The sequence below is a fragment of the Anser brachyrhynchus genome (assembly GCF_964034855.1).
Source record: "Anser brachyrhynchus genome assembly, chromosome: 1".
Taxonomy (NCBI): Eukaryota; Metazoa; Chordata; class Aves; order Anseriformes; family Anatidae; genus Anser; species Anser brachyrhynchus.
Window position 1 is genome coordinate 44,929,531 of NC_137694.1, and position 23,739 is coordinate 44,953,269.

The window sequence follows — 23,739 nt, forward strand, 5'->3', positions numbered from 1 at the left end:
CCCCTATCTGCTCCAAGCCCTTTGCCTGGGTGCATGCTTTCTTGCCAGATAACTGCTTTCGAGGTGGACATGGAGGAGGTCTCAGGATGCAAATGGCCCCATAGCACCTGGAGGAAGAGCAGCTGCAAGCCTGGCTCCAGGGACAGTTTCTCTGGGCTCTTGCTGGGACCTGCATCCGTGCGTGGGCACACGTCCTGCTGTCTCTCCTCTCATCACTTCCATGGGTGCCAGAGAGAGCCATGTGCTGCTTCCCAAGGGCAGCTTGCCTTTCCCGGGGCCTCGCTCTGCCCAGCCCTGCTCTCTGGCAGTGCAGCTCTGCCTGCTGGCAGGCACTGAGTCATGTTGTCCAAGGTGCTGGCCCAAATGGTGAAGGCAATGACAAATTCCCCCTTGCTCCACATTGTGCCTCTGGCCTGACACACCTATCAGCATAAATCCATTCAAAGCCGGGGGGGGTATCTTCAATGAGTTCGTGACTTCATCTACTGCTTCAAAAGTTACTCACTGGGAGTATTTTATTATTCTGATTAAAGAAATGACATTTGGGCCTATCCACACCAAGCCCCTAAGTCTGGAAATCCCTCCCACCCCATGAAGGACGTGATCCTTCCCAGCACTGTGGGAGTGGCTGCAAATGCCTGTGCGGAGGTCTGGGTACCAGTGGCTACCTCACCTGCATGTTCGTTCTTACTCTCTTAGTCTGGAGCCCCTGGTTTATTTCATTTGAATGTTGCACGTGGAGATAGTCACAAGCCATGTACAAATGTGTTTTTCTGAGTCCTCTTTTGCACACTCCCTAGAAGCAGACGGGGGACTGCACGGATACCTGGCTCCTGGAGTGAACGGCAACACTTGGGGCAGCCGCTGTGTGGTGGGCTGCTCCTCGTGGCCTTCCTGCTTTCATTTCACTGGAAAAAGCTGAGGCTTCTCAGGAAAGAGCATAGCGGGTTTCTTTATATAAAATTAATCTTAACTTGAAAGTAGGTCCCAGGCTCAGTGGGCCAGCCAAGAGGAGGCAGCTGTGAAAAATTAGAGGAGGAAAGAAGGGGGTGACGGAGAGGAGTTTAGCTCTGGCTCAGTGGGACCCAGCTGGTCTAGGAAGAAATCCCTAGAAGCTTTCAAAGGTCACCGGTCACTCGCCAACCCATTTGCATCTTGTCAGAGCACATTATGGATTATCAGCTACTTTGCTACATTTACACAGACACACAAGACCCCATGGAAGTCAGCACGTCAAATTATATCAGGTTTGTGGGGAAAAAATGAAGAAAAGATAAGAAGATTAACACTGACATTTTCCAGAATGCCTGAGAAATCCTTGTGAGTCAGTCATCAAACACACTCTGTACTTTCAAGATACTAACTAATACATAGGGCTGGATTTTTACAAAACATCCCAAGTGACCAAGGAGTCCAAGGGCTGCTGAATTGTGGTAGAGTGAGAAGTGGTGGCCCATGCCCTCACGCTGTGCTGAGGAGGGTGGAGAAGTGTCACCAGTCTACATGAGAGCTTGCAGATGGCATGATGGTCACACCGGAAAGGTGAGGTGACTGTCACCTCACTTTAGGGATGGGATGCAACTTGCAGATAGGGGCACCTAAATTTAGATATTTATGGGTTATTACCTAATTGTGAGCTGGGTGTCTCAGAATTCATTTCAGATGCCACAGGGTATATTTCCAGCGGCTGCTCCAGGAGCACATACATGGATTTCCCCTACCTCCTGTATCAGATCTGGCAGCTCTGTGCAGATGTTTTGGATATCCTAAGGCATCTCAAAACACCTTAGTAAGAGTACATTTTTCCACTGAGTACTGATGTTCCACCAACTATTTCAGAGCTGAGATGTCCGGCTTATATGTAGGCACCTGGGTGTAGATGTTCACCATATGGGCTTCATTCTGGCACACCAACACTGATAAATATGTCCAGGTACTGTAGAGTAACTGAGTCACCAGCATGGGGCTGGCATATGGGATACAAGAGCTGTGGGAAGCTACCCTTCTGGAGCATCTGCTGACACTGGATAACCCAGGGGATCTCAGACAGCAGTAGTGTGTAGTCAACTGAATTGAGTCCCAGGTGTCTACAGAGTAGACTTCTTCATGTGAGCCTGTTGTCCAGATTGCCACTGCGGCTGGTGAAGAAAAAAAAAACACTTCCAGTGGAGTTTCAGTTGACCTGCTCTGGATGAAATAAATCACACCTAAGAAGTACTATTTTCCCTCCATCAGAGAGAAAGTGAGATAAGAAGTAAGGTAATTAATTCAGATATAGATCTTTATACCTGTCATCTGAATTGCATACCAAGCCTCCAAAATCATTGGAACACAAGACAGTAGCAAAAAAATGGTGATGTTGGCAGGTCCCTTGGGTTGGGAGGCTGTTGGTAGCAAATCAGTTTGCTTTGGCCATAGCATGGGCCTGGAAAGCCAAGCTTGCTGCTGGTGAATGGGAGGGAGCAGCAGCTGGGTTATCCCTCTGTGTCGGCTCTACTCTTTTCTCCTTCTCTGGTCCTGAAGTGTCAATGCCTGGTGCTGCCCACAGTGCCCTGGAGCCCGGGGCCAACCCTGCTCCACCAGCTTCAGCATGGAGCCATCTACCAAGGGCAGAGCACTGCAGCCCCTCTCATCACAGCCAGGTCTGGAGGAGAGAGCGTGCCTAGGAGGTTCAGGGAGTGAGTCTGTAACTTCTATAAAACCAAGTAATAAAGCAATTAGACACATGGGGAGAGACGGTGCTTGGTGCTCTGGAATGTGTCTAATTGACGTGTATTTTTGGTCAGTGATATTCGCTGAGTTGTGAATGTGTTTGTGTCATTCCTTCTGCTTAGCTACCTGTGCAGTATGTTGACAACACAAGAGCAGACTTTCTCCTTGAAAACTCCCCCTGCCAGCACTTATCTCCTTCACACTGAGCTAACATTGCAGCAGCCTCCACCCTGTCCTGCCCCTTCCATTTCCTGCGGTCTTAAATCAGATCAGATACAAACATTACAACACCCTTGGATATAGTCATGGGGCAGGGGACTAGCCCAGAGGTGACAGACCTCCAGCCCAGGTAGCCAGCTTGGAGCACTCTGCCTTAGTCAGGGGTGAAAACAAGGGCAGGGGCTGTCATTTCTGGGTGCCACCTCCCCATAACACTGGACTTTGTGCTGGGGGTCCCATCCCTGAAGCCCCTCTGCTCTGGCTCTGAAAGCATGTATCCAAGGATTACCAAAAACCCTACCTAAGAGTCAAGTGCTTTTCCTTTGGAAATGAAATACTTGACGCCAAGAAGTGAATGTTTTCTAAAAAATTTGAAAAAGAAACTCATAGTGGTGTCCTTCAGAGCTGTTACTTGTCTCCGCAGCCACCAGCTCTTCCAAACTGCACATGTGCTGCTTACCATTTTCAGTTTCACTAACAAAATAAACATTTCCAGTATGTAACACTGGTGTGCTACTTTTCCAGGAAGCGTTGGTTGCCACTTCCTTCTCTCAGAAGCTTCCTTCATTAAATGAGTAGGTTTTTTGCTGCAAACAGGATTGCTTCCTTATGCAAAACCAGGTATGGCCACCCTTGTACCTGGAAACCCAGGGGATGGCTCCTGAAGCACCCACCAAAACTGTCCTGACTCTATGCCTTAGACTTGCTCCTAGGCCGTGGCACATTATTTTTCATATACCATAAGTGCAGAATCCTGAGCAAGAACAGGAAGAAAGAAGAGGAAAACGACTATGAGCATCTGTGGCTGGGATCACTTTGGCTAGGAAGAGCCTTCTCATGAAATGGGACTGGTGCCCTTGAAGGCTGTGAGCAAGTTCAATGAAAAATAGATTTAGCAACTTCTTTTGGACTTTCAAGTATATACTGATAAATGCCTCACTGATGACAACCAAGTCATTCCTCCAGGTGTAGTTTTCTGGAGATATTCTGCACCCACCACCTGGGGAGCTAATAAGGTTCCAGTCCTTCTGGCATTAACATCATCCACTTTTGTGCTGATGCTGTGTGTTCCTGAAGCAGAAAGTTGCGCTGGTGGGTCATGTATGTAGACACATATTTGGGGAGGAGTGTGCAATTTTCAGGAAACAGGGGATCTGAAAGCATACCAAATGGTGGGGATGTTACCTGACACCCCTGGAAAGCAAGACATGCCGAATTTGAATCAGAAGAACACACATTTTCTCTCTCCCAGAAAGGATGATCCCAAGTCTGGGCAAACGATTTAGGAGGGAGGGGATGTCTGGCTGCATCTTTACCTGGTGAACCCTGGCAGAGAAGCTATCTGCAAGTACGCCAGGAGGAGTTGGCTTTTGCTTTCCCTTGTGCCAGTCATTCTCATCTGAGTACCCTTGCCTGGCCTCTAACGGGGTTCCCTTTGGTATTCCTTGCCCACTAGGGTTTGGGTAGCTTTCCTTTTTCACTCCTTGCTGGGGGTTGAGGTGGCTGGCTGAGATGCTCACTGGGAGATGATTAGACCATCTCTTTGCACAGGTGGCTGTTGGCAATAGATTTTCCAAGACACACTTTCTGCCCTGGAGTGTGAGACTGATCTCATCTGATAGCTGTGGCTTGGATAAGAGGCTCTGCAGAGGGCTGTTTTTGTGCAAGAAACACTCCTGAGACCTCCAACCTCCGAGTATCACCAGTGACATTAAGCTCACTAAGAGCCATAGCAATACTCATTTCATGCATGCCTGCTGCATCTAGTGGTTAAACAGCGTTGAAATCTATGACATAATGATACACATTCAAATAGCTGCACTTGGGGAAAATGAGGAGGAAACAGTGCCCTACTGTATCTATTTAACCGAGACAGAAATTTAAATGGGTGTGCCTAAGCAGCCTGAGAGCATTCCAGCCCCAGCCGCTTGCTTCTGTAAGATGATGCCTCTCACTGCAGTTTCTAGCCAATCTCGGTGGGCATTTAACCGCACACAAACACACATTCTTGCTCGCAGGCATGCACACGTAGCAGCCCGGCCGCACCCAGTCCCACGCCACCTGTGTCTCTCTTGCCTCTGCTGTTGCAATGGGTATTAAAACTAGACAAAAATGTAGGATTTGCAAGGTGCAGGGGTACCGCTGGTGAAGGCAGGAGCCAGGGGGGCCTAAGAGAGTGGACAACTGCAAGCCATTATCACCACTGAAAATGTTTTCCCCTAAAAACTCACTGCAGGATGTTCTTCCCATGCTCCATTGTTACAGGACCTCTTCCCTTGCTTTCTGAAGCTGGATCTGAAAAATCTACTCTCTTTAAATGCTATTTGGTTCAGTGTCTGCACTTTGTAAGATGGAGCACTTAAAGGCCATAGATTTGAATCCTAGCCAGAGAGATTAAGTACTTGAGAACTGAAGCTGAGGCCATAATGTAATCTATTTCATTATTTTCCCTTTAATTCTATCATAATAAAGAGTTGAGATCTCAAGGGGAGAGCCGACTGGAAAGTGAAGTCTACACATAAAATTCCCACTCTTACTGTGTTAAGCTTTCCAACAAACGCAAAGGAAAAATAACTCAGCATATGCAGCCTTACACATGGAGTCAGACACAGAGAATAAACACACACGCTCTTCCTCACTCCTTTAACCAAAAAGCCATCCTTCCACCAAAAGTTCAAATGGAAATTTCCACTGGTGATTCAGACCAGCTGGCAGGACTTGAAGCGTCTCCTCTTCTGCTGCTGGGATCGATTCTCTGGTTCACCTCAAACTTTCGTTTCAGATAAGATTGTGGGGCTGCCTACAATCGAGCCAGGTGCCTTCCTCTTCTCTTGCTTGGTGGTCACAAAAGACATCACAAACTTGCTGAGTGTACACGGATTGAAACAATAAGCAACGCTGGGTTAGAAAAGAGTATTATGCTGTTAAACATCAACTAGAAACTTGTCCTTTCCAGGAACATCCAGTCTAGATGCTGTGCCCGGGGCTGGGTGAAGGTGAAGGAAAAGAGAAAAGGGGTGTCTGAACCAGACAGAATACACAGCTGATTGCCAAATTTCTGGCATTACTTATGTTTCCTCAAACCTTCTTGACAATCCAGGAGCTCCTCTAACCAGGGGGAAGAATGTCAATATGCTGCCATTATTAGTAGCCAAATGGAGAGAACTTGGCAGGAAGAAGACAGGTTTGCAAAGCTTCTGACTTGTGGTACAGAGAGAAAGAGAACATGTGCCAATGGATTTTTGTCCAGTTTGGACCAATAACCTCAACTAAGGAGCACCTTTTAAGCTAAAAACTGGCCCTGCTACACTCCTCTCCCCTCACTCACTCTCACCTTTCCTCTAGGAGGGATGGGCCAGCAAACTCTCCCTCTGGAGCCTCTGGGCTCCCTGCTGCTCTCCAGACCCAGCAGCCCTGGGATGCTTTGCTTAGTAAACAAAGTTACACACACCCCCAGTGACAGCCATGCCCCAGGGAAGTGTTTAATGAAGGTTTAGTTGCCAATTAACCTCTTTAAAAATGCAAACGCAGCTTCAGCTAATGATATCAGCAATCCAGCAATGCATCAGAGAGATGAGACTGCTCTTGGTGTGTGCACGTCTTTGCTTTCCCATGGCAAAGGGAAGCTTCAATCTCCCCACAGCAGGTTCTGCTCCTCTTCCATAGTTGTTGCATTGCCTGATAATCTCTTCCTTGTTCATTATTAACAAACTGCCATAACAGACATTCGTTTGCAGTAATGGAAAACAACAACAACGACAACAAACTGGCTAGTGTAGGAGCAGCTCTCCTGAAAAGGCTGTGAAGTGCTTTTCCAGGAATCCCTGGCCACATATAAGACCTCACCCCAGGGTAAAACCTAGCCGCTGTTGGGCATCAGACAGTGCCGCCACATTTCAGGGAGCAAGTAATAACCCATCTCTGGGACCTGCGGGGAGGCTCATGTAATCACATGGGAAAATTATTGCCTTTGTGATTACATTCTTAGAAGGCTAAAGGAATTGCTACACATTTTGGCTCTGACCTTCTGTTTGGCACATGACACATCATATCATGTGTGGGATAAGCTAAAATACATTCTTGAAAAAAGTCTGTGCTGTAATGGAATGAAGGAATTCCACATATGCTATGGATCTGAGTAAAAATATTGCTGATCTCAAGGGTTTTACCAAGTTACAGGGCCATGACGTATGTATGGGCAGAAGTTACCATGAGATCTTACATTACATGGGATTAGAGTCTGGATGTTATTCTGGATTGGGTCAACGGATGATTTCATTGCCAGCCCTATGACTTTGCGTGCTAGGCTTTCATGGCCTAAATAGCCTTTCCAGCTCTAAGGAGCCAGCCTCAGCCTGATCAGCCAGCTTACAGTTAGGTTTTCTTGAATCAGAACTGAACTCACACAGTGAATCTGAAGCTGTGTTGAACTGGAACAGCAATAAACCAGCTTCAGCTCTTACCTGACAACCCAACTAAGAATTCAATCCAGCCTATAATGATTCACCTGTCTGACCAGCAATGTGTTTTTACTAGAGGTAAAGGCAAAGGAAAGCGACAATCCATGTGTGATCCTGCCAAACAAAACACACATTCTGGATGTATTACATGACAGTCTGGCTTCTTTAGCAAACACGGCATCTGTTGCCATCCTGTTTCTAATTAAAAAATGTTTGCTGTTACATAACAGTTAATCCCCAATCTCCAAAGTGGTTAATCTAGATGTACACATGGTTAAAACCTCTGCCAGCAAATTGAAATCTGATTTTCCTAACCACTCATTTATTATTGTGAACCAGAGAAACAGGGCTGTTGAGTGTTACTGGTTAGGATGTATCCTGATCTTCCACGACAGCAGAAAAAATTGATAGGTTTGCCTTCTATCTAACCATCCTTCTCTTTACTCACCAATCAGATTTAAGACTAATACAAGTTGCTGAATACAAATTAACCACCACTTCCTAACAAGCTGTCCTACATTATCAAGCAATGAGAAGCTGGCCCTGCAGGCCCAGCAGGGTCTCCATTGCCTTGTTTCATTTATCTCATTGCTTTGCATCTTCTAGAGCATCTGTGAACACAGACCCCAGTCTGTCCGTGACTGGATAAGATAGTCCTGCAGCTGTGCAACGGAGGGACCTCCACCTGCATAGGGCTGTAGTAGTTTCTTCTAGCAAGAGGCTTCAAAGTGCAGTTGCCTCCTAAAATGCCATCAATACAGGGAGAGCCACACAGGAATTGCTGAGGCAGCTCACATCTCCCCCTGCCCTGGAAAACACAAGGCAGGCAAAGCTGAAGGCAAAAGGGCCAGGCAGGCACCTGCCCATTGCCAGGGAGAACAGCCTGCAGGACCACATCATGGTGAGATGTGAGCAGCAAAGCAGAGAACCATCTCTTGGGCAGCTTAGGGACCTGCTTGCAGGCTGCTCAGATGGGCAAGGTGAGCAGGGAAGAGTGCAGGAACTACTTTAGAAAGGGGCATGCATGCATGAGACTGTCTTGGTGAAGGCAGGAAGTCAGATGTGTAAGAATGGGTAAAGAATGCGAGGAGATGGGAGGTCCCAAAAATGCACCAAATAACGGAGGCTTAATAATGGAACGTGTTCTGGGGCATGCTGAGCATGAGGAAACCCTGCTCAGAGGGGATAGCAGCAGGGTTCAGCAGGCCTGAACCATCTGCATTTGGGTGCTGGTTAAATACACGAAAGGAGGCCTCGGCTGACGCTTCAGAAATAATCAGTCCATGCAAAGAGGCCTGAAGGCAGGGAGGGAGGCAGCACCCAGGGGCTCAGGGGCAGAGGGGCTCCCCTACCCTAGGCCACGCAGAGAGATTCCTCCACGCTGGCAGAGTGCCTCCCGGCTCTGTTCCCCTGCAGCTGGCACTGCCCCAGGATTGCAGTCACCAAATGCTTCCAAAGGTCAGTGGAGTCTCTTGTTCAGCTTTATCTTATCAGATGATGGGAGAGGACTGGGTAGTGATGCAATCCTGCAGACAATACAGAAAAGCAGAGCTTGCCTCTTTCTGCTCCTCTGGGCAGAGATTTTGCTGAGGTGCCGAGCAAGCAGGCTAACCTGCTCAGAGGGGGCAGTCCCATCTTCCACCTCAGGGCCCTGCCCGTTGCCCACTTCAGTCAGAGAACACGTCCAAGCTGAAGGTGGACCTGGGGCTGTGCACAATTTCACAGGCTGTTCCTTTCAATCCAAGATTCATTTTAAGGCTCAACATGGCTTCTGGTGCAGAGTTACCTTGCTTCAGCAAAGCAGGCAGAAGATGACACGTGTCTTGTCATTGTGAAGGTCAGTGAGATGAGTGTCCAGATCCTGAGAGACAGATCACTTCAAGGCAAGCTCACCTAGCCATGGTTGGCTTCAGATCTCTGCTTGTCAAAGGTTGTTTAAAGCCCCTTTGGGGGCTTTAAAGCACCAAAAGGCTTTAAACAACCCCCCAAACCAAGAACCTCCTTTGCTGTATGTATAAAACAGAATTACAGAATATCCTGATTTGGAAGGGACCCACAAGCATCATCAAGTCCAACTCCTGGCTCCGCATAGGACCAACCAAAAATCAGACCATGTGTCTGAGAGCATTGTCCAAATGCTTCTTGAACTCCGTCAGGCTCGGTGCCGTGACCACTTCCCTGGGGAGCCTGTCCCAGTGCCCGACCACCCTCTGGGTGCAGAACCTTTTCCTAACCCCCAGCCTGACCCTCCCCTGTCCCAGCTCCATGCCGTTCCCTCGGGTCCTGTCGCTGTCCCCAGAGAGCAGAGCTCAGCGCCTGCCCCTCCGCTCCCCTCGTGAGGGAGCTGCAGGCCGCCATGAGGCCTCCCCTCGGCCTGCTCTGCTCTGGGCTGAACAAACCAAGGGACCTCAGCTGCTCCTCATACGTCTTGCCCTCTAGGCCCTTCACCATCTTCATAGCCCTCCTTTGGACACACTCTAATAGTTTTATGGCCTTCTTATATTGTGGTGTGCAAAACTGCACTCCAGTTGAGGCTGCACCAGTGCAGTGCAGAGCGGGACAATCCCTTCCCTTGATCAACTAGCAGTGAGGTGCCTCACAAGGGTTCTCTAACAAACCTGACTGAAAATAGGAAGCTTGACTGGAGCAAGACCACCAAGCAGGCAGAAGGGAAGCTCCCTCTACATTTGGTCTTAGTGTGAATAGGCTATCAAACTACTGCTGACATTTCTTCCACAGATCGTTTATAAACAGTTACTGTATTATCCATTCTGGGCAGTAGAGCCAATACTCTGAATTTTTAAAAACTTGCATTTTCACCTAAATTTTTCTTGAAAATTGGAAAAGTGACTCCAAGATTCCTGGTCAATACTAAAGTAAACCTCGTGAAAGGGTGCGGAGAGCCTTAGATAAAGATATGTATACACGACAAGTCTATCTAGTGGAAAATTGCCCATAGATCTGCAGAATCTCTAAGAGGCTTTTTGAGACCTGCAATTGCAGGAAAAGAAAACTGATTCTGTCTAGGCTCTGTCAAAGGGGTCTATTAGGGTATCTGCTTTACATTGTTGATTGTGTTTGGGGATGACTAGTCCTTAACAACCATATAGAGCCTCTGGCATGCACCAAGATAAGGGTTTAACACACCTGCATGTATGCACATGAACAGAAGGAACAGGAAATCAGTCACTAGTAGGAAATTTATCATTCCTTACTTTTTGTTGCATTAAATAAAACTGAACAACTCTCCACGCTTTCTCTGCAAGGCTTGCTCCATAGATACTGCACTCACATTCCATTGCTACTCCATAGAAGTTATTTTTATGACACCAACTTTTATTATGCAAAAGACCTTTTTCTATGTTAAAGCCAACAGATTTCATTCATAAGCCCTGGTTCATGGGATGGATCAGAAGAAAAACACACAAGAATAATTTCCTTCTGGAAAGCCAACATAACTGAAGCAATTCAAAGTTATCATGCAACCCTCCCTCTACCTCACATGGAAGACTTGCAGAGCAAGTTTTGCTATTTGCCTTTCTTTACACAGAGATGTGTTTGTGGGTGAAAAATCTTAAAGAGGATACAGGGGATTTAAATCCCTGTATTTCCCTAAACGGGAAATGTGATGACTAGCTACCTTTCTTAAGAAGAATATATAAAAAAGAAGAAGTGTTGGACAGAAGAAATAGCTTCTGTGAGAGGCATGTAAACAGGGTTCTTTTTCTGCCTTTGCTAGGATTTGAATGGAAGACAAAGCATTTCCCCCTTTTCACATAGAAAGCCCACATTGCATCTCCTATCCTCAGGAACCTTCACAGAAATACCAAGCCAAATGCATAATGAAAGGCAGAAACTTTTGATGAAGTTCTACCCCTACAGTTTGTTATAGAAAGGCAATGAAGCAGCATGTACATCTCTGCAATTATGATGATCCTCCAGCAGAGAAGGCAAAGATAAAATCTTTGCCGTGCACTCTCTTCCTTGTGGGCACACAGAATTATCCTGCATCAGCCTCTAATCAGCACAGCTTCATGTTTACAGAGACTTCCTTCAAAACTACTGAACAAGCTCCAAGGGCACCCACTCCTCCCCAAGGATCAACAACGTCAACAGCTGAAAACTGCATAGTGCCGCCATCTCCTATTGCACAACTAGGCATGACCTTGGCACAGTCCAACATATACCCTCCCATGAAACATGATGTGCACTTGCCTATCATAGGCAGGAAGGCACAAACCCAGGTCCCAGGGGGCTTTGGAAGCAGAAAGCACTATTGTCATTAGCGCGTCTCCACATCTGGAAGGTTCTCAGGAAGAGGTACAGCTCTAGAGACATGGCTGTATCTATCCCATGACCAGACAGCGAGACTATTCTCATTTCCCAGATGCCAGAGAAAAAACATCCTCTACTCTTCCTGTCAAATAGTTATTTAGAGGGAGCTTTCATAGCTTGACCAGGAGAAAAAAAAATACAATTCTAAGGACTAAGAAAGTTTCCTTCAACTTTTTTCCCCTTCTCAAAGCTCAGGGGTTAACCCAAAGCTTGGGCTTCTATGTCAAACTCATATTCTGATTCTCTGAGTTTACACGGTGAGAGTTTTTTTCCCCAAAATCATCTGGTAAGTACTTAGGCAAGAGCCCGTAAGAATTCAGAATGACTATTTAACTACTTCTGGCACCAAAACTGTATTTTTACAGCATTTATTTGCTCTGCAACATTTACAAGAATTAATTGCTCACTTGAGTGTTCACAGAAAGTCCTTGCATGCCACCACAGGCAAACCACAACTTCACATTTATACAAGATCAAAATGCTTGGTACGTGCCTGTGTCTTTCACAGGTCATGTAATCAATTCCATTCCTTTTCAGGTACTTCCAAGAGCTTTCAAGTATGTTGGACGTTTTCCTTCTTCAGTGCTTGGCTAAACTGTGAATGTTTACTAATTTCAGACCTGCTTCACAACTAAGTCCCTCCAGATTCCCAATCACTTCTTACTCAGAGTTCCCACGTAACCTGAGGCTCTTCACAGCACAAACAGTGTTACTGGGACGTCACCACTCTGTCATCCCTGGTTTTGGGGGCTGACTGAAAGGAAGGCTCTCAGGTCTCTGGACCAGGCTGCGTTCCTCACATAACCTTCGAACTGAGCTGATATATCCAGCTTCAGTCCTATGACTACTTTAAGCAGACTTAGGCTGCCACCACAGAATAAAAATCCCTGGGATTTCCCACACTGGTTCCCAGCTGTGCTTTCCTGCCCTAGTCTGGTCATGCAGCCCCAGGGCAGAGGGCACTTCCCTGTGGAACTGATACAGCCAAATCCATTTCAGACAGGTCAGATAACACAGCTCTGGATCATGGTAGGGTTGCACGGAACCATGCTACCTTTTTGCAGCTACTCTCATAATATTTATGTGGCATAACAATAAAACAGAAACCCAAATTTTGGTTTCCTAGTACTAGGCCTGCACACAACCCTGCTTTCAACCCTGACATCAGTGTTTTACTCCTCCCCTCTGAAAGATTGTCCTGCCTCTGCTAGCTCTGTAATATTAAAATGAAAGACATTATATTCCCATTCTTTACCACTTGAGGTAAACATCTGTGCAGCATTAGAAATCAAAACTATAAAGCATGAAAATATTTATTACAAGTACATAAACCATTACCCTCTCATTATTTCACCTTTGGGGAATGCAGAAAACAGCTTTTGAGAAGAGCGTTTGTTGAAACTTCATTTGAGTTTCAACTACAAAAATTGGCAGGTTGTGCTACCCTGATCCTGTTTTATTTCACTAAGGTTAATCCTCCACCTCAGCTCCCTGATGAGCAGGGACTTGAGAGGCTTTTGTAGAAGTACACTTCAGAATTGCCCCTCAAGGATCCTCCTAACTGAGCAAACACACCCGCATCGGTTAGTACACAAAGCCACGCACGTATCAATGCTGGTGTTTTCTTTTAGCCAGAGAGAGACAGGTCTCGCTCCATTCTTTTCACCTCACATTTCATTAGATCAGCCACAGATTTTACTTTAGCCTGGCTGTAAATTGTTTTGACCAAATTCATCTTTAGACACTCCCTATTCCACTTGGGTTGTATAAACACCCTCCAACCTATCCCTCGTGGCACAGTCACAGTAAGAAACTATTTCCTGCCACTCCAACCGGCTGAAGTATTTTTAGTTGAAATTGAATGCACATACCTGTGGCAGGTGAGGCACCAGTGAGAACGTGGATGTGGGCAGACCTTTGCTTTTCTAGTGCCAAGGGTTTCTACAGCTTATCATTCCAACGAAAGGGAGGCGTCCAACTGTCTAGGCGTCACTCCTCTCAAGGAGGCTCTGCACCCTTTTACAAAGAGTATACTACTACTCTGCTGCACTATTCTTGCCACTAGGGGCAAGACAGATCCTCCCCTCGCCCCCCGCTGATACAGCCTTCCACACAAGAAAGTGCAGACATTGCTGGAGTCTCTAAAACCTGTTAGGAAAGCCTCGTGCAGCTTCTGGAAGCAGTGACCCTACCCCATTTCCTCTGGCAGTAAAACTGCCCTCCACATCACTTTGCCAGATTGGTTCATGACTGGCTCTGTGTGCCACCCAAGTTACATAGCTGAGATAGCACTCATGGGTTTTCAAGAGACCCAGAAACTTAGGGAGTTTTAATTTAGTATAATACAATATTCACATAATCTTAACTTGCTGATAACAGGTCTAATCCCACCCATTTTATGGATCATAAATTCAAGCACCCAGCAGACCACAAGAACAGTCAGAAGAGTTCCCTTGCTCCATAGGGAACAAGCATTTGCATCTCCACCCATATGCTCACTCATTTTTATTCCTCTATCTCTGGTGCATTCTATGGCTGTTTCCTCTTACCCAAGGGGGTGCTTACCAAAGGACCCTGTAGAATTAACATTGTTACTGTGCTTCTACTCCTGCCTCCCTGCTGCAAAGCCCACAGAAGATGTGCACTCTCTTCCTGCTTTAGAATGCTTTCACCAGTTAACATACCCGAGTTCTGCACTGATCCTATATTGCTTTAGAATCTTCATACTTGAAGACGAATATTTGGAAGATTTGAGTTAACTATTATAAAAAAGGACAAAGTTAGGACTCAGGCACTCTTCTCAACACCAGTAAGTATGTTCCTCATGAAGATAAGAGAGTTAACTTAAAGAAAACGCATTGCCCTTATTACAAAACACAGCTTGATTAGCATTCATGTTTTGTAAAATGTGTTGCTTTTATACTTTTGTTTGGGGCATTCTGACTAGCATATGTGTGTGTATTAGATTTATGTTTACACTATGAAAGTAACCATCCTTCTGGTTTTAATTACTGCAGTAGTTTCTGCTTTCCATTTACCTCTTAGAGAAGAAACTTTTTGCTTTTCATGGAGCAGAATGCCCAGTTTTTGGGTGATTCTAATGGACACTACATTTTTGTGTTGAATGATCACAACGGAGCTTCTCACCCTTCTCTGCCCACCAAAGAGTGGCCAGTATAAATATGTTTATTGCCAGTTGGAACTAGCACTAACCTTAAAGTCTGATATGAAAAGTACTTTTTTTCCATTCTCACAAGAGTCTATTTATATGATGCTGATCTCTGTACAAGACAAAGAAATCTGCCACAGAAATAAATAGGGCAAAAAAAACCTCTACTCTCCACCATCCATCTCGTTGGTTGCTTTTCTATGTAAATACCACCCTCTTGTGTTAGTTTGTAAGTACTACAGGAATCAGCCGCAGAACAGAACAAAACAATACTTGATCTTGCCAATCTTTACATATTCTGGATCGAATTCCAGGCAGTAAACAGCCCAATCCAGCCAAAACTGGCTCTATTTCTGTTGGTCCACTCTTCAGCTGACACATTTAAAGTATTAATGTCACATCTGAATCACTAATAAGAATGACCTGAGGAAAACCTTCTGGCATGGCTGATACTCAAAACTAGCAAAACAGGTCAGTGACAAAACACGGAAAACCAGTTAGCTTTAAAATTAAGCTATATTTGTAGTTGTCCATGTCACATGTCCCTTCTCTAAGGCAAAATCATCACAACTGTGCTGTGGAAACTCAGTTACTTCTTTTAATTTTTTCATCTCTTGCTTCTTCTGACAGACCTATTTGACTCCAGATGTACTCGGTGAGTTTGGGTTGTGAGACATAGGCTGCAGCAAAAGGAAAGTTGCACCACCCTGGACCTCTTTGGGGCCAAACCACATCTGCTTCCATGCCCTGAGGAGATGGTTTGGTGTCTCTGGAAGGAAGACTGACCCCATGGTACCACAATGGACCAAGCTCAGTCTGTAACTTGCAAAGCAGAAGAGAGGAAGGTATTTTCCATCTGGACTACCCAATTAAATGTTAAGAAGTCCAGAAAAAAAAATCCACTGGAGATGGATGCTGAAGGTCGTTTTTGCCAAGCTCATGTAGCCATGAAGAAGGTAAAAGTTTGTCCAAACACTGAGCTAGAAGGCCTTCCGTTTCTTCTTTTTCCCACCTGCCACCTTTTTCCTGACACCAAGAGCTTCTTCTGTGTCATCATCATCACCATTCCGAGATCGCTTCTTTTCTCCCTGCTCCCGCAGCTCCTGCGATGCAATCAAGAGATCAATCAGAAGTTATGTCAGACAAGGAAATTCAGACTACAACAAGTACAACAACAAAATGTTACCACCTACCATTCGAGCAAATCTCTGGGCCTCAGCCACACGTTCTGTCAGCATCATAACCTCCTCCTCTTGCATGGGGAATGCTGGCAGCTTCTTGCCAATCAGGTGTTCAATGCGTTGAAACAGCTCTACATCGTACCTGAGAAAAGACACTACCCTGAATCAGCCCAGCTGGGACTCCTTCAGCTGTCTCTACCCACAGACACTGCCCCTCAATTCCTCCCAATAGATACTGCTGGCTTGTGCTGATGGTCTCACAAGCAACTCTTAAATGCATCCAAAGGATGCTATCCTTCATTGATTTACCTCAGAAGTATTTGGCAAAGACTTTGCTTAGAGAAATACTTCAGCATTTAAAAAAAACAAACAAACAAACAATAAACACTTAAACCTGCATATATTATAAAAATGTACATATATTACACAGTGAAGTTATTAATAATTACTTCTGGTATTTACATAGATCCAGGATAAATTCTAGAAGCAGCTCTCTCCTTCCCCACCCCCATGGGCTTTGAACACTCTCCCCTATAGCTAAATAAATCCAACTGGTGCCTCAAAATGACATACATTATTTTCTTCTCAACCAGGATCAGGTCAGATGTATTCTACACTAAAAGACAAGTAGGAGGAATAAGTCTGCTATATTTTAACACTTACTGTGTGACAAAGGTGATAGATTTTCCAGACCTCCCAGCTCGAGCTGTTCTCCCAACACGATGAATGTAATCCTGAAAGCAATTTTCTTGATAAGCAATATCACACCAAAAAAATACACACCAAGCACAGAAAAGAAGTTGGGGAAAAATCAGACTGTATGATTGTTTCTTCAGGACAGAGGAAGAAAATGGGGAGAAAACAGGGCCAGGATTATAGACTTAAACTGTGTGCAGCATTAGGGTTTGATATGACGTGGCTTATGGAAGCATCTTTAACATTTCTTTTTTCTTTTTAAAAGAAAAGATCACTTCTGATTATTCAAGACTACGGAACAGAAGTTGTGCCACATGACACGTTAATGGAACTATCACTTCCTTGGACAGCTAATATTTAAAATAAAAGTGAGCCAATGCCTCCATTTTCATTCTAAGGATCTAGTGCTCTACATCATCTGTCTTCCATACAAACTCTCTAGCAAGTAGATTTAAAACTGGCAAACACAGTGAAAGGGAGGATGGATGAGAACAATTTGGAAGCTTCTATCTAGCACCTTCAGTTTATACAGCTCTGGGCTGTTTTCCAGGTTTTATACTGCATTACAGAAGTTAAAACACTCTAACTTCCAAGCAGTATCTGTGGACATCACTTTTAACATGAGAAATCACAGGACATGTTCTGTGACATGGTGAGCTGAGAAGGAGGTGCACAAAAGTTAATGATGTCGTTCATGTGCCTGGTCCCCCAACTTTAACTTTTGTCCTTTTACGATGGCAAAAGCAATGTCTTCAAAGATGAACCATACTTTCTTCTGTTTGCAGTGTATAGTACCTTTGAGCATTACAGGAAACAACAGCAAATCCTTAACTGCACGTTAATAGTGTGCTTTCTGAAACTAGGCTGGTGAACAGTCACAACCCTAAGATGATAATATGCTTTCTGTAAGGAAGAAACTTAGTAACTCACTTTTTTTTCAGTTTGCTATAATATTGTGATATGAAAGTGGAACGTAAAGACATCTTTCTTGATCAAATAAATCCTCGAAGAACATTGGAGTGGGAGATTCTTTTTTTCCCTTTTCAACAGTTCAAAATACAAAGGCAAAACCTGTATCACAGGAACAGAGATGCCTTCCTGAAGCTTGTAATAAGGTAAAACTATTTCCAAAGTCTGTAATCTGCTTGATGCGGTACAACAAAACACATACTCTAAGCAGAAATATGAAGACAGAGAACATCCCTCACTTTTCTTATAGGATCAGTTCTATAATCCAGATCAGAACACCCAACCAAATAATAGATATCTACTCAATCGCATAGGCTGAACAACTTCTCTTCATTAACACAAGCGTGAACTACACATCCAGTCAGCAGAACACAAGTTGTCTCTTTGTCTAGCTTTGTCTAGCTAACACTCAATGCTATGCCTCGCAGTGACAGAAAACCCTCAGTTGGCACACAGACTAACTTACCTTAGAGTGCGTAGGAATATCAAAGTTTATCACCACATCTACATGTGGGATATCCAGACCTCTGCTTGCAACATCAGTAGCCAGCAGAATAGAACGTGCCTTTGCCTTGAACTTGTTTAGAGAGCCCAAGCGTTTGTTCTGGAAGAAAGGACAACAAAAAGAGAATGAGAGAATAATGTTCACTCTGGTTAATATGCTCTTGTTGAAATACTGTTAGAGAAGAACTGCAGGAGAAACCACTCAAAAAAATAAAAAACTCACTTCTCTAATTGCTTTTTGAACTATTACAGAAATCAGTGGCAGCATTCACATTAGATTAGCTTTTAGGGATCAGTCCAGTCCACTAGTTGTGAAATACTCCTTCTGCAAGGTAGTTCAGTATGGTACAGCCCATTTCCCAATGGACATGTCTCCTGTCTATTCCATTCTGTGGGATATGCCCATACCTGACTCATCTGCCCGTGAAGCGGAATGGCAGTGAACCCCAGGTTGCGGAGCAGCAGAGCAGTCCTCTGAGTATTGTTACATGTGCTACAGAATATCATGAAAGAATTTCCAGCTAGTTCATTCAAGATATAAACCAAGTAGCTGTCCTGTAAAGAAAAACAGGGAGGGGGGGGGGAAAAAGACAATCACATATGCTACACTAAAGAATAAGTTCAGTATAAGCCAGAGAAAATGACAAGATATTTTGCAGATGTGGGAACAACAAGACAAGATATAGAATAAAGAAGATAAGGGGTATTACCTTGAATTTGGATGGGATGAAAATGTAGTACTGCTGTAGTTTTTCAACTGTCTGATATTTGGAAGAAACAGCACACTTAACAGGATTCTTCAGAGCAGCACGCTGGAGTTTTTGAACCTTGGAAGATCAAAGTTAAGTTAATGCCACATGGACAGAGACTTTGTCAGAAGCCTGGACATGCACCAGGCAGCCTAGACAACAGTGTAGCCTGATGGAAGGATAATTAAAGCAGAGTACTCTGCTCTTACCTGCTTGGTCATAGTGGCTGAAAACAGGAATGTCTTCCTGTCTCGAGGAATCACTTTCAGTATCTTATCTACCTGTAGAAAGACAAAAGAAAGAAATGCTGTATACAACAGCAATAAAGATCTAACCCCCCTCCAAACATCACAGTTGTCCAAATGAGGAGTTCTGCCCCACATGCAACTTCAGTTCACACTAGGAAGAAATTTCCCATCTTCTCATGGGAAGTTCTGGGCTGATACTTTGTTCATAGTCATGCAGAGTGTGCTCTACAAGTCAAACAGCAGTGCAAATAGCAAGCAATATTCCTGCAGGAAGGTGTATGTGATTGACCAATGTGTTACTGTAGAACATGTCAGACATTCCAGAGAAAGCAGTAGACTTCATAGATAAAATGCCTCCTAGTACTCTGCTGCAAAGTTCAGCTCTCACCACAGTCTTCCATGCAATTACCAGATCTTCACTACAATTTGCTATTAACTTCTACAGAACTACTCACTGAAACGTTTACATGACTGCATGAAGCAATTTAAAGGGACGCCCCTGTGGTGTTCCAAAAAATCTTCCTTTAGCACATTCCTACCTCTGTCTCAAAATCCATGTTGAGGATCCGGTCAGCTTCATCCATCACTAAAAATTTCAGAGCTCGTAAGTTGAAGCCCTTTGTGTTCTCCAGATGATCAACTAGACGGCCAGGGGTTGCTACCAAGAGAATCAGAGAGAGCAAGTTAAGAATGAAAGCAAAGGAATAGATCCAAAGAGGTATGTCATCTGTCACAGAAATGGAATTCTTCACTGAAGAGAAGGCAGATTGCTTTGTGGGAAGCGCTCTTTCAGAGGTTATCCTTGAAGTGTTTTGAAGTAAGACTAATGGAGTCAGACTCTCTGAAGAGCAGCCCCTCAAAAAGCAAAACAAAACTGACTGCATATGAGATGCGCTGAGAAGAACGAAACCAGGGTTTTGAATACTTCAGGAGAATGAAAAGCCAAGACAAAGGCAATCTAACAGGAATGCTTTGGAATGAGCCCATAGCATCAAGGTTACTGATGTCTACTCTACAAACATAACAAGCTAGAACTCAGTTCTTTGGATTAAAACAAATGAAAGATGTACTTTCATTTCTTCAAACGCACAAAAGCTTGTGTCACTCTTTGGATGACTGCAATTTTATCATATTCATACCCCGTACCTCCTGCACATTGACTTACCAATTATAATATGTGGTTTCTTGGCTAAAGCCAGAGATTGAGACATCGTGTCAATTCCACCCACAATAACCGCTGCAGGACAAACAGAATAGTGTCAATCTTTCAGTTTAGCAACAGCCAACCCCTGGAACCTTAATGTGCTTCCTCCTACTCCTTGCCACCCACAACAGCACTAGACAAATGATAAATCTTTTTTCTTTGTGAGAATTCACTCTATTTCCGCACACCTGACCTTCCCAGGCCTCCTAAGCTATACACTGAAGCCCTTACCAGCCCCAAACATTTTTTCACAGTTCAAGAGCTACAGACAGAAACTATTCCTTGCAGCCTAACTCAGATGCAGAGTCTCAGAATTCTAAAAATATCCACAAAAAAAAATAATGGACAGTTTGAAGGGAAGATTAAATTACAACATGCCACAGAGCAGATCTCTATGCAATTTAACTGAACTCATCATTGGGAAGATTCTCTCATACTTTCATTTCTAATGGTTTGGACATAAAATGCAGAAGAACTGCAGAGTGTTCTATAAGGGAATACCACACTATCACAAGTATGGTTTATTTCCCACAACTGATATGTCTGTCTTCTAGGTAAGGCTACTTACCGCTGTGGACACCAATGGAAGATCCAAGAGCTTCAAACTGCTCTGAGATTTGGAAGGCCAGCTCCCTTGTTGGTGTGAGGACAAGAGCAAATAATCGCTGAGGTGCCTCCAGCAGTGCTTGAAGAATTGGCAAAGCAAAAGCTCCTGTTTTACCAGAGCCAGTTTCTGCCAGTCCAATTATATCTCTGCCTACAATGAACAGGAAGAAGGGCAAGAACTCTTACAAATCTATACTAAAGAAAGAGGCCTTCAAGGAACTGTGCAAAAAGCACAAGAATTCCCTAAGGATAAAAAGAACAGCCTCTGCAATAACTCCACCAAAAAAAAAAAAAGATACACAAAGGGTGAAGAAAGAACTTCAGAACATGTCTACAGAATTTTAAGAGTTTAACTTCATATGTACAACAGCAATAATTACAGTCCTGATTCCTTTCATTCTTCAGTTAAATTTCTGCCAATATACAAATGTTCATACATCTCACAAACCACAATGTATTTTGTTCCATAGATTAAAACAGTAATCTAAACCTGCTTGCAGCCAGCAAGGATTGAAACAGCAAGTCCTCTACACAAAAACCAAAAACCCACAATATATGCAACAGAGTAGAATTCATCAGCAGGATCCATTCTAACTTCCTAAATTCCAACATCTGAGAAGAACATGCTGCCAACAGGCCTTAAAGAGAAAACTCAGGAATGCAATCTTACTTTTGTTTTTGAAGAAAATATTGTATGTGGATTAAAAGAGTATGACAACAGTTAAGTACCAGGACAGAGCAGACACTAAGTTTATTTCCATTTTTAAACCAGTATCACTCCATTAAACTGCTGTTGTGAATTCATGACAGCCTCTTTTTTAATAGAAATATTCCAGAGGCAAAAATATTTGCTGAATTTAATAAAGTATTTTCCAGCATTCCAGTATGATTATAGAAAGTCATGGTGGCTTCATTATTTCTCACTCTAGAACTCTAATTTCAAGAAATTGTCTGCTCACAACAAAGCAGATTACACAAGCTATGTAATCAGTCAAGGCATCTCCGATTTCAGACGCGCATTGTAGATCCCTAACAGAAGATGCACAGTCCTAAGTCTATCAGAAGCATCCAGCATATCCGTGAGTACTTCAGAAAGACCATGGGCAAGGGTGACCAGCAGCTCAAATAATTGAAAACAATTATATTTAACACGGAGTGCCAGAACTATCCAACAGTAGCGAACACGTAAGAACCCACACACTAATCTGAAAGTCTGAAATTGCAGGCAGTATCACAGGGGAAATTAACATTTCAAGCTCCATCAGGAAAGGACATAAGAACGAACACTGAGATTACTTTTATACAGAAAGCTTCTATGATGAAATAAGAATGCTTTTAGCCCTGTCAATAATCACTCAACAAAGTTAACTCCCTCAGAGCTCCTGAGGCATCCGTACCTGGGATCAGAGAAGCAGGCTACTCACCTTGGAGAGCCACGGGAATAGCCTCAACTTGAATCTTTGTTGGTACCTTCCATCCTAACTGGTCACAAGCTTCACACAGGACATCTGTCACTCCCTGAATATTAGTGAAAAGAAGAAATGGAAACAAATATCATCAGGGAGCTCTAAATTACGCCACTGACTTGCATACATACTGCAACAGAGCCAAGCTTGTCTCTAACACGGCCAAATCCTATCAGGTCACCTACATGGCAGCGTGGGTTGCTCACAGAGGTGCTCACTTCCACCAGTAACATCCCAGATCCTTTCAAAACCCTTAGAAGTGACTGCCATCAGTAAGAGACTAGTCGTTCCCCCCCTAGTTTACACAAGCAACTTTCCACACACAGACAGCTGCCTTCCTTCCTCCGCGGGCGGATGGTATTAGGGCGGAAAAAAAGGAAAACTCTGAGGCAAGTTGCTGCAACTGGAAACAGGGGCAAGCGGCCGAGAGGCAGAGCCCGGGGCTGCAACACCCCCGCAGCGGGGCTGGGGCCTCGCTCCCCTGCAGACCCGCGGGCCGGGCCGGGCCGGGCCGGGCCGGGCCGGGCCGGGCCGCGCCGCCCCGCACGTGTCCTCCCCCAGCACCGGCGGCTCCGCCGGGCCCGGGGCGCTCCTCGGGCCGGGGCAGGGAGCGGCAGCGGCTCCGGCCGCCCCTCACCAGCTCCTTGAAGCTCCGCGCCGCCGCCTCCTCCTCCGCCGCCGCCGGTGCCTCCGCCGCCGCCTCCCGCTCGGCCGGGCTCCCCGGCGCCTCTCCCGCCGCCATTTTGGGCCGTCCCTTCCCGGCGCGGCTCGCAGCACGCTGGGAGCTGTGGTCTGCCCCGGGGCGGCTGTGGGACTTGTAGTGCCGTGGGCTGGGTCGGCCCTGGTGGTGGTTGGGCTCTGTGTGTGGCTGCAGTTTGTCCCTGCTCGTGAATCCTGCGGCTATGGAAGAAGCAAGCAAATGAGCGAGCCAGCCCCCAAAATGCAAGCGTGCACGGGACGATTTAACGTCTTCAGAACTTCATTTTGAAGTACCAGTGCGGGGAAAAGAAATCACAAACGTCAAAAACTCTCATTGTTCCCCCTTGTTTTCCTGTTTATGGTAGTTACCAAAGTGTCTGAAATGCAACAAAACACGCTGAACTATAGCGACAGAGCACAAAATGCAAGAATGGGCATTGGGAATGGAAGATAACTCACGGCAGGGGAAGACAGAACAGCTTTGAGTTGTGCCAGAGGAGGTTTAGGTTGGAAATGAGGAGA

General features: G+C 45.0%; 1 protein-coding gene across 2 annotated transcripts; it reads right to left on the reverse strand.

The window, feature by feature from the left end:
- Window positions 1-14,871: 14,871 nt before the first annotated feature.
- DDX47 (DEAD-box helicase 47) lies at window positions 14,872-23,325 on the reverse strand. 2 transcript variants are annotated; one of them, XM_080572093.1, is made up of 12 exons: window positions 23,156-23,325; window positions 22,477-22,570; window positions 21,015-21,203; window positions 20,408-20,479; window positions 19,782-19,900; window positions 19,204-19,275; window positions 18,956-19,072; window positions 18,654-18,800; window positions 18,208-18,345; window positions 16,740-16,810; window positions 16,089-16,218; window positions 14,872-15,998 (listed from the first exon to the last, which is right to left on the reverse strand). In XM_080572093.1, the coding sequence occupies exons 1-12, from the start codon at window positions 23,258-23,260 to the stop codon at window positions 15,876-15,878; spliced, it is 1,377 nt and encodes a 458-aa protein (XP_080428219.1). In that variant the 5' UTR covers window positions 23,261-23,325; the 3' UTR covers window positions 14,872-15,875. The 2 variants fall into 2 exon arrangements, with proteins under 2 accessions (XP_080428219.1, XP_080428220.1); XM_080572094.1 differs by lacking the exon at window positions 23,156-23,325 and adding an exon at window positions 22,704-22,766.
- Between the last annotated feature and the right edge of the window lie 414 nt (window positions 23,326-23,739).